Source organism: Poromitra crassiceps (genome assembly GCF_964638095.1).
Source record: "Poromitra crassiceps genome assembly, chromosome: 4".
In the NCBI taxonomy this organism is placed as follows: domain Eukaryota; kingdom Metazoa; phylum Chordata; class Actinopteri; order Beryciformes; family Melamphaidae; genus Poromitra; species Poromitra crassiceps.
In genome coordinates this window covers 30,890,216-30,906,723 of record NC_139626.1, presented here as the reverse complement: position 1 = coordinate 30,906,723, position 16,508 = coordinate 30,890,216, and the positions used below count along the sequence as shown (strand labels likewise).

At 45.0% G+C, this 16,508-nt stretch overlaps 1 protein-coding gene and 1 pseudogene across 2 annotated transcripts in view; one reads left to right on the top strand and one right to left on the bottom strand.

Moving 5' to 3' along the window:
- The first annotated feature begins 148 nt into the window (after window positions 1-148).
- The window catches only part of mfsd1l (major facilitator superfamily domain containing 1-like), a 19,013-nt gene continuing 2,653 nt past the window's right edge, over window positions 149-16,508 (top strand). The window contains exons 1-10 of the mRNA XM_083634696.1: window positions 149-275; window positions 1,044-1,144; window positions 2,264-2,373; window positions 4,439-4,494; window positions 4,879-5,022; window positions 5,123-5,281; window positions 6,138-6,253; window positions 6,433-6,533; window positions 14,020-14,131; window positions 14,264-14,401. Of these exons, the coding sequence (XP_083490822.1) occupies window positions 254-275; window positions 1,044-1,144; window positions 2,264-2,373; window positions 4,439-4,494; window positions 4,879-5,022; window positions 5,123-5,281; window positions 6,138-6,253; window positions 6,433-6,533; window positions 14,020-14,131; window positions 14,264-14,401 (1,059 nt within the window). The 5' untranslated portion in view covers window positions 149-253. The remainder of the gene's footprint in view (window positions 276-1,043; window positions 1,145-2,263; window positions 2,374-4,438; window positions 4,495-4,878; window positions 5,023-5,122; window positions 5,282-6,137; window positions 6,254-6,432; window positions 6,534-14,019; window positions 14,132-14,263; window positions 14,402-16,508) is intronic.
- On the bottom strand, window positions 9,820-11,880 carry LOC310774895 (cyclic AMP-dependent transcription factor ATF-1 pseudogene; annotated as a pseudogene). Its single transcript has 2 exons — window positions 11,875-11,880; window positions 9,820-10,408 (listed from the first exon to the last, which is right to left on the bottom strand). The product of its transcript is annotated as a cyclic AMP-dependent transcription factor ATF-1 pseudogene (transcript).

Here is a 16,508-nt window from a genome sequence, read left to right as displayed (position 1 = left end):
GCGTAGTCAGTTCCGCTGCAGAGTTGCGTTGTGCCGCGTGCGGCAGATCTCCAAACCATCCGCAGCGCTTTTTACGCACCAACAGATCGATCCATGTGCTGGGAACAGCGCGCAGTCCGCAGGCGCGAGCAGCACGGTCTGTTGGGCGCCACCTTTCTCCCAGTCCCTTCCCCTGCTCCACTGTCCATGTAAACAAATGTACAGGATGGGAGTTTGACGTTTTCTTTGATTGCCATCGTCTTTCTGCTTCACCATGGCGCAGCCGGCGGAGAGAGGTAAGTCTGGTTGTTGTTTCTATTCCACAGTGACTTTCAGTCACCAGATCGAGCATCGCTAGACTTCCCTACACAGAATAGTGCCAACTCAACATTTTTTCAGCCTGTTTGGATCCCAAACCCTTCATCAGCAACGGGTTGCATTGGATTTGTTAGAATACAAGCCTTGTTTGCTGTTGTTGCATATAGCCTACCACCACCCACGACTTCTGTCCCTGTTCGTTGTGCAAATATTGTGTGCTTCATGCTCCAGAGTTAAAATAAAATTCTGGACACAATTTGTGGGAATGTATAAAACCAAAATAACTTAACCTCCCTCCCTGTTCTGAGCTAAATTGGTTGATGGGTACACAATGTCCAATAGGCCTACATGTTATTCAGATGTCATTGAAGTTCCTGCATTAGGTTGTTCAGCAATATCTTCCCTTCTAAATTATTTCAGTTCAGTTGGTGAATAAAGCAAAGACCATTCAAACGTAATGGGACTTTAAGACTACTAGACTCTAGGGTGGCATCTCCACCAGAGCACTCAAATATAGTATAGTTCAATTATGGTTAGTATTTTCTCTGACATTTCAATGAAAAAATAAACTGTCATGTATGTTCTCATCACATGTGTTAAAAAATACTGAGGTTATGTGGTTACCTGTCCAATGTTTAGATTATCTTCAATAGTGAAACTGGATTTAAGATGCACCAAATGGCCACTAAAAAAACAGTAATTTCATGTTTGGATTTGATGCAACTATCTTTCTTTCGTTTTTTCAGCTTATTATCGCTTTGTGGTGCTGTTCTTCAACTGCCTGCTGACATTTGGCTCCTATTTCTGCTTTGACATCCCCAGTGTTTTGCAGGACCAGTTTCAGGGGGTAAGTCAATCTTAGCAGGGCAGACCAGCTTAAAGTTATCGCCTGCCCTGTACCAAATTCACCACTAATATCCACATCCACAAGCTATCGGCTTTTTGTTCGGTCTAAAAGTGACCAAGCCGTTTAGTGGCAGTTTTAATGTCTCTGCAACCGACATGACTATTTATCGGATCAGCTGTGAACTGCTGGCGATATCAATTGCACACCCGCTGGAAGTGGTATTTATCGCCCCTTGAGAACGGAGGTCAGTGCTTCCCACAGGCTGAAATGTGACTTTCTTAACTGTTAATTACTTTAAATTGTCTTTACATTGTGTCCAATGGAACCCAAATGACGGAATATGCCAACAGAAAAAAAGAAGTGTCTCCTATAGGATGAGAGGAGTTTCCAACATTTAGTGCACAAGCGTCATGTCAACCAGAATGTAAAAGTAGGTCTTCAGCTTTAGGGCTTTCAAAATAAAATCCGTATTTTGTAACGTTAACCGTAATATTAATTTTGAGTCACAGCCATATGTAATCTTAACATCACAATGAGTATTTTGATACAAAGTTTCTGTTTCATTCCTTGAAATACCTTTTTTCTCCAAAGGTGATCATTTTAATGCCTTTATTCTGAAAGTACATTGCGGTATTTCCGTTGCTAGTCTGGCTAACTGTCGCAATATTGACACAGCCCAAATATTACTGTTGTGTGTGAAAGGTAACGTTGATTATATTGATTAACTGTTTACCCGGTCATATCTCGGCACTATTGGAGACAATGTCACGTCAATCTACGGGCTTAAGTGTCCAGGTCGCCTGTGACAGTGAGTTAATCCACTCAAACGCCCACTCCGGGGGAGCAGCTGTAACGTGTTGGGAGGCGATGTGAAAGTGTCAGTGGCCTATTTTTTGCGTTAACACACGCTGTTTACCTGCGTGTTGAAAAGCCCAATTTTGATGTCAAAAAGGTATGAGTCTAGGCTTGACTTGACTCACAACAGATCTGATTCCTCCACAGTCCCTCTCTATATCACAATTGTACCTTGGTGTCAGGAGATTTTCAAATGCTGCCCTCAGCAAGAGAGGCAGCAGGTTACACAATAACTATTGTCCCCGACTTCCTCCCGTGCCACAGAACCTGACCTGTGCTAACGCAACAGTGATCAATGGGACAGTGGACTGTGTGCTGGGACTGGGGATGACGCCTCAGCAGTACAACCTTCTCTATGCCATTTACGCATGGACGTAAGTACAAGTACACACACTGGAACTGGCTCCATCCATGGTGCTCTGCATGTGCAAGTAAACAGTAACGTCATTCGTTAAAGACATCCACGGTGCTCTGCATGTGCAAGTAAACAGTAACGTCATTCGTTAAAGACATCCACGGTGCTCTGCATGTGCAAGTAAACAGTAACGTCATTCGTTAAAGTCGAGCTGAACCCAAAAATGACTTTTCTTTTCTTTTAGTTCAAATACCTGGGTGTGCAGTGCACCTATTTAATAATGTATGCAAAAAAAAATCACAAAAATGTAATTTCTTTAGTTTTTCACGCTTTTTCACATCAAAAGTTCATTTTTCAAGATTTCATTCATAACAGTAATCTACAGTTTGCTGACGTCACCTAGTACCAGACAATTGTCCAAGTCCCTCTGATCCGAGTCCCAAGCGAGTCTCAAGTCAATTGGTCCCGAGTCTCAAGCAAGTCCCAAGTCTTTCCTTTTGTCGGCAAGTCAAGTCAAGTCAAGTCACAATGTTATTTCAAGTCAAGTCTCGAGTCGAGTCACAGGTTATGTCAAGTCGAGTCACAGGTTAGAAAAAATGACAAGGCAGAGATTATTTAGGCTGCAGACGTGCGCGTTCACGTTAATACGTGCTTGTTGCCAAGCAACACACTTCTCTCAGACGAGCTCGAGACAGCTGACAGACAGCTCCAACTCAGCTCAAACTTATAGAGTTGTATTCAAAGCATATAAACGTTCTCACAGCTCAATTTAACAGCGCCAACACAAGCAGTTTGATCACAAGTGCAATCAGTACTGAATGCGATGGCAGACTGCGCACTGCGGGCAGTTGACGAAGTCAGGAAGAAATTGAAAGATCTTCCGACGCATCAGCTTAAAACCCGCCGACGAGCGGAGGTCCTGCGCCCAAAACGTATTTACAGCACATATCGATCAATATTTTTGGAGAAGATTCCGGCCGCATCACGCGCAGATCAAGATGAGACAGCTGTCAGTGAGTAGCTACGCATTTGGGTGTAACTTTTACGCCTGCTCCATACACAGACGCAGTGCATACAGGGTGCACTAGTCATAAAATTAAGTTAGTCGTAACTTTGAGTTCTACATCGGACGTAGCGTGTAAACCTAGGCGTACGCCCAGCTGGTGCACTCGGCTGATCTTGTCACAAGTCCGAGTCGAGTTTCGAGTCATTTTCTTCCAAGTCCGAGTCGAGTTTCAAGTATTTACCTTCCAAGTCCGAGTCGAGTCGGAAGTCGTCAAATTTGCGACTCGAGTCGACTCGAGTCTGAGTCCCTATGACTCGAGTCCAATTGTCTGCCTAGTACTATCAAATTTCTACCCCATTTCAACCAATCATATCATGACATGGCAGCTGTCAATCAAATCTTCATTTCAGGATAATTTTCTCTTCCAAATTAAGGAGAAAATGGCGCCTAGTGCCTGTCATCTGGCAGAATTCCTATCCCATAAACAAACTACTAACTTGGCCAATTGTATGAAACATGAACCAAAAACAAAAACGGTAATGTCTAAGAATACAAAGAGTCCACTGCATGCCTCTACCTAGGGAGGCATGCGAGTTAAAACTCGCATTCCAGGAATATTGTATTTACCGCAATAGCGTTAATGGCGCGCGCCTGAAAGTCTGTTTGTCAGGGGTCGCCCCTCGGAGATTCCAGGCGGGCGGGCAGCACCCATGCATCGGATTGTCCACTCGTTCCGCACGAAGCAGCTGGCTGCCTGGTAATCAGCGGATCCCACTCGCGTAGCAGGACAACACGCTGGATCCCACTCGATTTGGGGGCGGAACACACCAGGATTGGCCAATGCCAATTAAGCCAGTCACCAGAATTGTCAAATTAAATCATCGACATGCTACGATGACCCGCCTCTCAACCTGTCATCTCAGACAAGTCATGTTTTCAGTCTGAAACGGATGCCGACGCACGCGCCAACGGGTTCAGTTCGACTTTAAAGACATCCACCGTGCTCTGCATGTGCAAGTAAACAGTAACGTCGTTCGTTAAAGAATAGTTACTGGTGTGTTTCTACTCTTTTCTACAGCAATGCAGTGGTGGTAATCATGGCTGGCTTCCTGATTGACAAGTTGGGAAACCGCTGTAAGTTCATACGTAGCTGGGTCAGTAGGTCAATATGTCCTCCTATCATACGTAGCTGGGTCAGTAGGTCAATATGTCCTATCATACGTAGCTGGATCAGTAGGTCAATATGTCCTATCATACGTAGCTGGGTCAGTAGGTCAATATGTCCTATCATACGTAGCTGGGTCAGTAGGTCAATATGTCCTATCATACGTAGCTGGGTCAGTAGGTCAATATGTCCTCCTATCATACGTAGCTGGGTCAGTAGGTCAATATGTCCTCCTATCATACGTAGCTGGCTCAGTAGGTCAATATGTCCTCCTATCCGCAGGGCTGATCAAAGACATGGACACACTACAGTAAGCTCACTCAGTTGATATCTCTCTCCCTATCTCTGTGCAGTCGGAGTGTTTCTCTTCTCTTTCCTGTGTGTTTTGGGGTCATCCATCTTTGCGCTGGGTTCCCACTTCAAAGGAACACCCTACCTGCTGCCCCTCATGCTGACAGGGCGCCTTCTGTTCGGCTCGGGCAACGGGTCTCTGACTAGTAAGGCCACCGGACGCTGCGATACACACTACTGAGCCGAGACCACTATCCCAAATACCCCTAAATCTCTCCCTCTCGCTCACCCGCTTCCTCATTATAGTTGTTCAGAATCGCATCACGGCCTTCTGGTTCAGAGGGAAGGAGCTGGCCCTGGCCTTCGGTCTGACCCTGTCCTTCTCCCGCCTCGGCTCTGTGCTCAACTTCTTCCTCAGCAAGAAGTTTGAGGAAAGCTACGGCATGCAGTGGACTCTGTGGGGAGGTAGGTAGAGGCATGCAGTGGACTCTGTGGGGAGGTAGGTAGAGGCATGCAGTGGACTCTGTGGGGAGGTAGGTAGAGGCATGCAGTGGACTCTGTGGGGAGGTAGGTAGAGGCATGCAGTGGACTCTGTGAGGAGGTAGGTAGAGGCATGCAGTGGACTCTGTGGGGAGGTAGGTAGAGGTATGCAGTGGACTCTGTGGGGAGGTAGGTAGAGGCATGCAGTGGACTCTGTGGGGAGGTAGGTAGAGGCATGCAGTGGACTCTGAGGAGGTAGGTAGAGGCATGCAGTGGACTCTGTGGGGAGGTAGGTAGAGGCATGCAGTGAACTCTGTGGAGGTAGGTAGAGGCATGCAGTGGACTCTGTGGGGAGGTAGGTAGAAGCATGCAGTGGACTCTGAGGAGGTAGGTAGAGGCATGCAGTGGACTATGTGAGGAGGTAGTTAGAGGCATGCAGTGGACTCTGTGGGGAGGTAGGTAGAGGCATGCAGTGGACTCTGAGGAGGTAGGTAGAGGCATGCAGTGGACTCTGTGGGGGGGTAGGTAGAAGCATGCAGTGGACTCTGAGGAGGTAGGTAGAGGCATGCAGTGGACTATGTGAGGAGGTAGGTAGAGGCATGCAGTGGACTCTGTGGGGAGGTAGGTAGAGGCATGCAGTGGACTCTGAGGAGGTAGGTAGAAGCATGCAGTGGACTCTGAGGAGGTAGGTAGAGGATGCAGATGCACATTAGAAACCAGGTGAGGCACCTGGACGTTTATGGCATGTCTGAATAATAACAAAAAGATAAAGAAAAGTTGGTTTCAAGTGCAGACAAGAAGAAAATAGATGTTTCTAATGATGCAATGCGTCATTGTCCAGGTGCGATATTGTGCGTGCTGGGCTTCATGTCTGCCATCATAGTCAGCGCCCTGGACAAGATCGGGATGAAGCAGCTGGGGCTGGAAGGCACCATCCAGGAAGAGTCTCGCAAAGTGGTGGGAATACTCGCCTTTTAGCAACAGTTTGAATCCAATCTAATAATATGTAGTGTATGGGGCGTTAGAGATATCTGGTTTTATCTTTCTTGATGTCAATGTTTATTAAAGGTATGTGTGTGTGTGTGTGTGTGTGTGTGTGTGTGTGTGTGTGTGTGTGTGTGTGTGTGCGTGCGCAGAGGATTCAGGATGTGAAGCTGCTGTCGCTCAGATACTGGCTGCTGGTTCTCACCATCATGTTCTTCTACAATGGCATCTTCCCCTTCATCGCTGATGCCAGGTAGAGACCTTAACATCAACACACCAGACACACAGACAGATCAGGTGCATATGAGGGCTTTTGAAGGCTGACACAAATACTGTTATTTTTAGACTGAAGAGGCCGATAGCTGATACTTTGTCTGCTGATACTCAGTACCTCTATATATTTGCCATGTTCATGTCAACTGAAGTAGGAGTATTAAATGTTTCCCATATAATTGTGTTCCTGGCAGAATGGAAAAGCCTCTGAAACAGCATTTAGACCCTGTGTGATACCCAAACTAATGACATTATTTTAGGCAAGATAGCAGCTCCTTAAGTGAAAATCTGGGATACATTAGGCACCTAAATGAATTACTACTACTACCACTACTACTACTACTACTACTACTACTACTAACAAGTATAAATAAAAAATAAACAAACAGTATTAAAAGAAAATACAATTTCAATACATGATTTACGCTGTTTTTATGTAGCTGTGGTCAGAGAGGAACATCAATCATATCAACAGTGGACCACATGACTGGCTGATATCCTATCTACATCTACACTATAAAGCAAGCAAGCAAGGTCTGTCTCTCTCTCTGTCCCTCTGTGCTTCGCGTATCCCGAGAACCGTTCGTCTGATCGACTTGAAACTCAGGGAGTGTGCTCAGCGGGGGCGGACTGAGTGCAGAGCACTGTTTTTGTGCAATTTGGACACGAAAAACACGTCATTCAATATTAATACATTTGTGTTCAATTCTGCCCCACCCGGCTGAACCACGAAACAAATGCTCCCTCCGCAGCTCTGGAGGTGGGCGGAGCGACCAGGGCACTGCAGCACTGTAAGGAATGGTGAGCATTGGTGACACACACGTACAGGACACTGGACCTCAATCAAACACTCACATCAAAACGTCTCTCTCTGTCTCTCTGACCAGCGCTAAAACCAAGTGTGGAGACCATGCATCTGACCAGCGCTAAAACCAAGTGTGGAGACCATGCATCTGGATATGCCAGACTAACGTTAATTGATGAGACTTTTGATCACTTGCCAGAAAATAAACAGCTGCACGATTGTTATAATTGACAAATGTAAGGTTCATTTTTTAACACAGCAATGTAACGTTAAATTGACATGATGCAAATAATCTCCCAGCAGGCAGCAGCAGTTGCCCTTAACCCATTGATACCTGATGCAGCATTTGTGTGTGTATCCCTTTTAAGACCGCAAACCGCATCATATGCGGTTTGCGGTCTTAAAGGGATACACACACAAATGCTGCATCAGGTATCAATGGGTTAAACACGGCTTACACGGGCCGCTGCTTTCTTTCTACCACTCTCTAATCTCCAACACCGCCGAGCTTCTGAGATAGCAACTATAGTATAGGGGAGACCAGGGGCAATTGTAATGTGTTTTTTGTTTATTTACAATCGATAGATAGATAGATAGATAGATAGATAGATAGATAGATAGATAGATAGATAGATAAGCCACTTTCACACACAGATCGTGCAAAATTGCAGTTCAGAAGGCCCGCAAAGCTGGCAGCCTCGCCACAGAAATTGCTTTCAGACACAGCCAAGCAGCACCGCCACATTCCCGTCCTGGGGTGTGCTTTCAGGTGACAGCCACCGCTCCCGGATTGAAAGGCGAGCGGAGGCATTTCCACCCAGCTTCTCCTAGTCCAAATGAATATTTTCATAGGTTAGTGTAGCCTAGGCTACTGTATGATGAACTAATTCATTCAACAACCAAACATCGCTGATGTACGCCAGCCAATGTGCAGCTGCAGTCGTTAAGGATCAAAGTGATAAAACACGAAAGTGTTGTCCACATGCAGCATGGTAACAAGGCTTTCAATATTCATCTGATCGCCTTTATGGATCACAGATGCACCATCATGTAGCCTATTAGGTACAAGGCTAATTCTTATCTTTTGGTTCCAGTTTTTTGTAAAGCAAATTATTCCCATGAAGTAGCCTAATTAGCGTCCGTTCTGAAAGATGACGCCCGCATATCAAACAGCTGCAGTCTGCATAACGTTCGTCGGGGGAATAGTATAGGCTTAAATGCACATCACTACTATAACATTAGTAGTTTTTGTAAGGGAATGCAGAGGGAATATCCTCAGACCAACTTGCCACAGACAGCTATAGTCCTCTGAAGCTTATTATTATAGCCTATCCGTTAATTTTACCTACTAATGTCAACATCGTTTGAGCATAAAGCCTAACTTACCAGGCACGGAGCATTCCTCCTGGCGCCCCTGCAGTCATGATTGTATAGGCTACTTTTTTTACTTTCACTTGTTTTTCTTGCTGCATGAGGGGATTTCCCCTGTATTCTTTTTTTATGAATGAGTTGGCCATTCGCACCATTCCGTGTTGCCGCTCCTATGCTTTCAAGTGGAGGCGGGTTGCCTGGTAACCCGGCGCTGTGACTAGGTCCACTGGCGGAACGAAAGGCGTACAACAATTACTCACCAACCCGCGTTCACAACTTTCACATCGGAGGCGCGGATCCTATTTTCCGTTCATTTTGCGGCTTTCAAGGTCGGTGTGAAAGTGGCTATAGATAGATAGATAGATAGATAAAAACATACATTTCCCTTTTCAGGTGCATTTCAATAAAAGGGTTGATGATTGAACATCTAATCATTAGTAGCTATGTTTTAGTAGCTATGCGGGCGGCAACATTTATTTCGGGACGGCTTAGATTGTATTTTTGGACGGTTTGGACTGAAAAAAGTTTGTTTCGAGCCCTGGGCTGAGTGGGCTCATAGCCTCTTTTCTGATCAATTCCATGATTTGTTTGGTTCTCATAGGTCCATTCTTCTGTTATCTCACATGCTAAACCATCTAAAGCAGGAGTTTGCAGTCAACTGACTACAAACTCCTTCTTTAGGGCTTATAAAAGTATTGTCTTGGCTGAACATCAATTCCCCCTTTATTTAATTTCACTTTTGTTTATGCCTACAAATGCAAATGTCTTTGCATTTGAGTTCTCCCCTGGAAGTGATTTTGGTATAGATAGGCCATTGTATTTAAACAAGCAGTGTTGCAACTTCACAGTAACGTTGCGTTAGCACTACTAGGAAGCTAAGTTAGTTAGTTATCTTGATTGTCTATAAATGTCAACGTTTCGCACATTAGGATGAGAACCTTCAGAGTAAGTTACTCCACACATACAGAAAATAACCATACAAAAACTAAGTCAAATACACAAGTCAGTGCAAAGATTTTATTGATGCACATATAATGCTCATGGAAGACTGTCGCCACAAGTCTCACTCCTCGACCTCTCCTCAAACAAGTTACCCGTTTATGAGCTCATTCAATTTCTTGAGTTCTTCCATCAGGGTCTTGTTCTGGTTCTCTAGAAACGCCATGCGATTTTCCAGATTTTGTTCATAAGCCTTTTTCTTCTGGCGACTTTCACGGGCTGCCTCTTTGTTTCTGGCAAGCAGCATTTCCCTCTTCATTGGGTCACTCTTCTTGCCTTGAGACGGTCCCGCAGGAGAGGTCATAACTCCGGTCTGTGGCTTCATCCATGTATGAGACAGGGAGCTGGATGTGGGTGCTGCTCTGCCGAGCTGGTCTCCTCCTGCACCTTGTGCGACCACCTGGTTGCTGGGCCCCAGTATCTGCTGGCCATCAGGTGTCATGGCATACTGGCTTTGCTGGGCTGCAGAGTTGGCCATGGTGAGAGGTTGTAGTCCCTGAATGCCTTCAGACCATGGAGTGGCCAGTTGGATTGTGCGATTAGGGGCCACAGCCACTGCTGGTCTGGTATATTGGGGTGGTGGGCACACTAACACCTGTCTTGCCTGTGGAGGCCGGGGTGTCATCACACCCAACAACATGTATTCTTTCAATTGCCGCATAACTGCTCAAAGATGTCAGCTACAAACAGTATTGCCAGGTGGGAAATGTTGAATTATCGTACCTGAGGGTCAAAATTATCGTTTTTGGAAATTATAGTACGCGAGCAGCGGCTTCTTCTTCTTCTTATGGCTGCAGACTGGATGCCTTGCGTCAAGCGTAGATATCATCTACGGCTGGCACTGCGAGACTACCACTTATATTGCCTCAGCCAGGAAGGATTTATGACATCACTGATGACATCACAATTGCTCGAGTGACATCACTGATGACATCACAATTCCTGCTTTATGACAGCACAGCCAGGAAGGATTTATGACATCACTGATGACATCACAGTTCCTCGAGTGACATCACTGATGACATCACAATTGCTCAAGTGACATCACTGATGACATCACAATTCCTGCTTTATGACATCACTGATGATGTCACAAACAGACACCCCGCAAAATCGTGACTAACCACCGCCCGCCCACTTAGACAATTTTAATTACTAGGCATCTCGCGTGCTACGCACGCTCGATTCCTAGGCTCACCCGCAGCCAGTGGTGTAGTCTACGTGATACGCAGGTATACGGCCGCGGCGTATACACACTGCAAAATAACTCAGATTTGCGTATGCGCACTGGGAAATGCGCTATGATACGTATCGTTTTCACTTTCCATTCATAAAATTCACCCTGTACCCTGTGTTACAAAGCGCACAAATAGGCGTCCTTTTTAGTCAATGAGGCTGTGTACACAGGGCGCCTCAACGTGAACCTTGCGTTAACCCACGCCTCGCCTGAGCTGCGCCGATTTTATCGTTAGGCGTGAGTTCTATTTTCAAGCCGACTAGGCGCGTGAAGGCAGACTTTTTCTGTCAAGCCATGAAGGAAAAACGTGACAATATCCGTGGGAAATGGCAAAGTCAACTGAATTTCAAAATAAAATGGTGTTACAGCGTTGAGCAGAGAGAGAGAGAGAGAGAGAGAGATTGACAGGTGGCTATCACATGAGGCTTTCTCCCCGTCGGTAAACAAATCTTCAGGAGAGAGAATAGCGACCGAAGAAGCAAGATGAAGCTGATAGCTGAAGCTATTCTGTAAATTTGGGGAGGAACAACAACAAAAAACGGGTCGAATATCCGCCCACCTCCGGCCGAAACCACGCCCACTTCCGGTTAAGCCCCCCAGTATACCCTCTGAAAAAAGGTAGACTACACCACTGCCCGCAGCCCGCATATGTTCATGTAAAAAAATAAGGGGGGTGGGCAATGACGATATAAAATTTCACAAGGCAGTTGAAATTAATTTAATTAGAAATCTATTTGAGAAGCACAGGATGAGAGATTTCTCACTCAGTCAACACATGTTTTGCAGCAGAATTATGTGCAGAAAGTGTGATGATCCCTGTGGGTCTTTCAAAGCTCAGAGGAGAACTTACAGGCAGCGGTGTCGTGGTAAATACAGAGGTGGGTCAACTATCCAAGTTGAGTAGTTTACCCACATCGTTTCCCCTCATAGTTGATCTGAAAATAGGTGAGTAAAGTCTGCCTCATTTCAAAGAGGTGGGTAAACTGCATTGACTTGCATTGACCCTCCACTACGCCCCTGCTTACAGGTGGGTCAGCAGGGTCTGGCTCTGCCCCTTTCCCAGGAAGATGCGGAAGTCTTTGTTTAAGCTGTAATTCCTCGAATGGCCACTTGAGGCAGGGCTCAGAAGTCCCGTCGTTCCTGTTAAAATGCCCCACTTTGTAACAGTAATTAAGCATCTTTACAGTCTGGGCCTTAACACGGTTTGGTCTATATAACTAATTTCACCTTTTCATAACTACTGTAGGGGGCCATTTTTTATATAACTCGCCCCAAATTTTAGCTAATTGATTGCTTGATTACTTTTAGCTACTTTATGGGGGTAATTCTTTATGTAACGCGCCCGTTTGGAGTAAAATAGATGATAGAAAAGGGGGTGATTGACAGGTCGCCTGTCCAGTGATCGTGCACCATGCCGATCACGGACCAATAGCAGGGGAGCTGCAGCTCTGGGAAACCCCCATCTCACGTGAGCTGCGGAAGGACTCAACCCATTCCCTCCCACTCTGCTGACGAAAAATCAAGATGGCGATGGCCAACGAATCAACTCCAAACGGGAGACCAAAATGAATTGGATAGCTTTGTCCATATTTGTTATGTCAGTGTCTCATCCCAGCGACAGTGAAGGAGATATAAGGGTATTTTTAAACGGTGCTTTACCTTGCAATGCCATCATCATCATCATCAGTATATAAATGGGAGCTAGGGCTCTGTCTGCCTGTTTCTCTGTTTCTCTGTCCCACTGTGATTGTCCCACTGTGATGTCATCAGTGATGTCATAAATCCCACGGTGACATCATCAGTGATGTCATAAATCCCACTGTGACATCATCAATGATGTCATAAATCCCACTGTGACATCATCAGTGATCCACTGTGACATCATCAGTGATGTCATAAATCCCACTGTGGTCTCATTGGCCACACAGCAGCCGAGCTGCGAATGCGTGCTGCAGGGCCAGCTTGGCAAGCTGCAGGACGGGCGAGCCCATATAGCGCGCGCGATCCCGAGATCCCTAGTTGTGCAAATTCATTTTCAGGTAATTCAGGTGATTGTAAGGCAAAGTTCACGCCCCCTTTGAAATGTGCAAATCCATGAACTGATGACACCACTTTAAATGTTATACAGACGTTAGCACCGTTTGCCATTCTTGTGATCAATGTATTTTTTTTTTTCCAGATTTCTTATCCTATTTTTATCCCCCATTAGTGCTAATTTAATTTATTTATCCTGGTTGCTACTCCACCCTCTGCCGATCTGGGGAGAGCCGAAACTGGCTCCATGCTTCCTCCGAGACATGGGCAGTTAGCCAGCCGCTTCTTTTCACCTGACAGAGGAAGCTTCACCGGTAGGACATAGCACGTGGGAGGTTCACGCTATTCCAACCAGTTCCCCTCCCTCTGAACAGGCGCCCTTAACGACCAGAGGAGGAACCACATTAGCAACCAGGATATTGCATGTTTTGGTGAAGGGGGTTCCACGGGGAGAACATGCAAACTCCACACAGAAAGGCCCTTTTGATGACCCCACCCGGGCGGTGGGCACTCTAGGACATGCGGACGGGCACGCATTCCTTCAGCGTTCACAGCGTCCCAGGTGGGAATCGAACCCAGGACGTTCGAGCTGGGAGGCGACAGCGCTTACCACTGCACCACCGTACCCCCAATCAATGTAATTCAAAGTGTACAAATAGGGAATGAAGAAAGAAGAAAAAAATCTGTAATAATACAGAGGACAATATATTCAGTAAAAGTTTTAGAAATAAATGTAATGTTAATCATGAATGAATACAACAGTGACATACTGTAACAGTACTATTTGCTTGTCTAACTTCGTCTGGAATGTAGAAAGCAGCACCACATTCAACTGACTGACCTCCAGGAAACTATTTCTAAACGGTCATGGTGATAATATAATATATTTGGTTTATTTAGAAACTTACTAGTATTTAATAAAAAGCCAATATCGGTCCTATCAGTAAAACAATACTGTATATCACTGTAACCCTATTGTACACACATTCAAACCATCTCCAATGTCTTTCCCCTGTCCAGTAAGTTCATTCAGGACAAGTACAGTGGCTACAGTCAGAAGGAGGCTGCCTACATCGCTGGTGCCGTTTATGACTGCTCACTAGTCCTCTCAGCCATTGTGGGCATTCTCATTGTAAGTATCGTGAACCTGTAAACCCCTATCAGGAAAACTGCTTAAACTTGGATGTTCATTCATCGCCAAGCAAATTTTAAATTAAGTTGATGCTAAATTAGACTTTCTCCCGGGTGTGTCTTTGTGTTCCAGGACCATTTGGGTCTGCGAGGGGTTTTGGCGATGGCCTGTGCCGTCCTCACCCTGCCTGTGTTCGGTCTCCTGGCCTTCACCTTTGTCCCACCTCTGGTCTCCACCATCTGGCTTGGAGTCACCTACTCCTTCGCTGCTGTGAGTTTTCCTCCACCCTACCACTCAGGGGCGCTGTGGAGCCGATAGTCTGTTAGGTATAGAGTTGTTCTTGACGTAGGAACGAGCAGGAAAAAACAGCATGGCGATGTGCTGTGCTTTTCTCTGCCGATTTCGTTGTTTAGTGGCGGATTTTTCTGGAGTGCTTATTATTTTACACCAATGATCAATAATCATACAGGGAGAAATCCATCATAGAAGAGCTTTCTCCACCAACAGCAGCCTCAATAGACCAGAATGCAATACAGCCACAAGACATGCACCAGTGTTAACAATACAGCCACAAGACATGCACCAATGTTAACAATACAGCCACAAGACATGCACCAGTGTTAACAATACAGCCACAAGACATGCACCAATGTTAACAATACAGCCGCAAGACATGCACCAGTGTTAACAATACAGCCGCAAGACATGCACCAGTGTTAACAATACAGCCGCAAGACATGCACCAGTGTTAACAATACAGCCGCAAGACATGCACCAGTGTTAACAATACAGCCACAAGACATGCACCAGTGTTAACAATACATGCACCAGTGTTAACAATACAGCCACAAGACATGCACCAATGTTAACAATACAGCCACAAGACATGCACCAGTGTTAACAATACAGCCACAAGACATGCACCAGTGTTAACAATACAGCCACAAGACATGCACCAGTGTTAACAATACAGCCACAAGACATGCACCAGTGTTAACAATACAGACACAAGACATGCACCAGTGTTAACAATACAGCCACAAGACATGCACCAGTGTTAACAATACAGCCACAAGACAATAAGACATGCACCAGTTTTAACAATACAGCCACAAGACAATAAGACATGCACCAGTGTTAACAATACAGCCACAAGACAATAAGACATGCACCAGTGTTAACAATACAGCCACAAGACATGCACCAATGTTAACAATACAGCCACAAGACATGCACCAGTGTTAACAATACAGCCACAAGACATGCACCAGTGTTAACAATACAGCCGCAAGACATGCACCAGTGTTAACAATACAGCCGCAAGACATGCACCAGTGTTAACAATACAGCCACAATACATGCACCAGTGTTAACAATACAGCCACAATACATGCACCAGTGTTAACAATACAGCCACAAGACATGCACCAGTGTTAACAATACAGCCACAAGACATGCACCAGTGTTAACAATACAGCCACAATACATGCACCAGTGTTAACAATACAGCCGCAAGACATGCACCAGTGTTAACAATACAGCCACAATACATGCACCAGTGTTAACAATACAGCCGCAAGACATGCACCAGTGTTAACAATACAGCCACAAGACATGCACCAGTGTTAACAATACAGCCACAATACATGCACCAGTGTTAACAATACAGCCGCAAGACATGCACCAGTGTTCGAATTGGGTAACAGTAGACTTGACAGGTTGAGGGATTGTCAGTGCCATAACAATCACAAAATAACTCCTGAAATGCATTGAACATCACAGACTGATGATATATAACAGTGTCACAGACTGATGATATGTAACAGTGTAACAGACTGATGATATATAACAGTGTAACAGACTGATGATATACAGTATAACAGTGTAACAGACTGATGATATATAACAGTGTAACAGACTGATGATATGTAACAGTGTAACAGACTGATGATATGTAACAGTCTGATGATATACAGTATAACAGTGTAACAGGCTGATGATATATAACAGTGTAACAGACTGATCATATGTAACAGTCTGATGATATATAACAGTGTAACAGACTGATGATATACAGTATAACTGTGTAACAGACTGATGATATATAACAGTGTAACAGACTGATGATTATAACAGTGTAACAGACTGATGATATATAACAGTGTAAGAGCATTGAACACCACAGACTGATGATTATAACAGTGTAACAGACTGATGATATATAATAAATTATATATAATAGCATCTAAGAATGGATTTTTACTTTAAAGTCCCTGGAAACCAAAATCCACAAAAACCTTCTAACTATTAAATTTAGGGTCTTATGTCAGTAATTGTGTGCCTCAGAAAGTAGGAGACATTAGTTTCACCCCAAGCC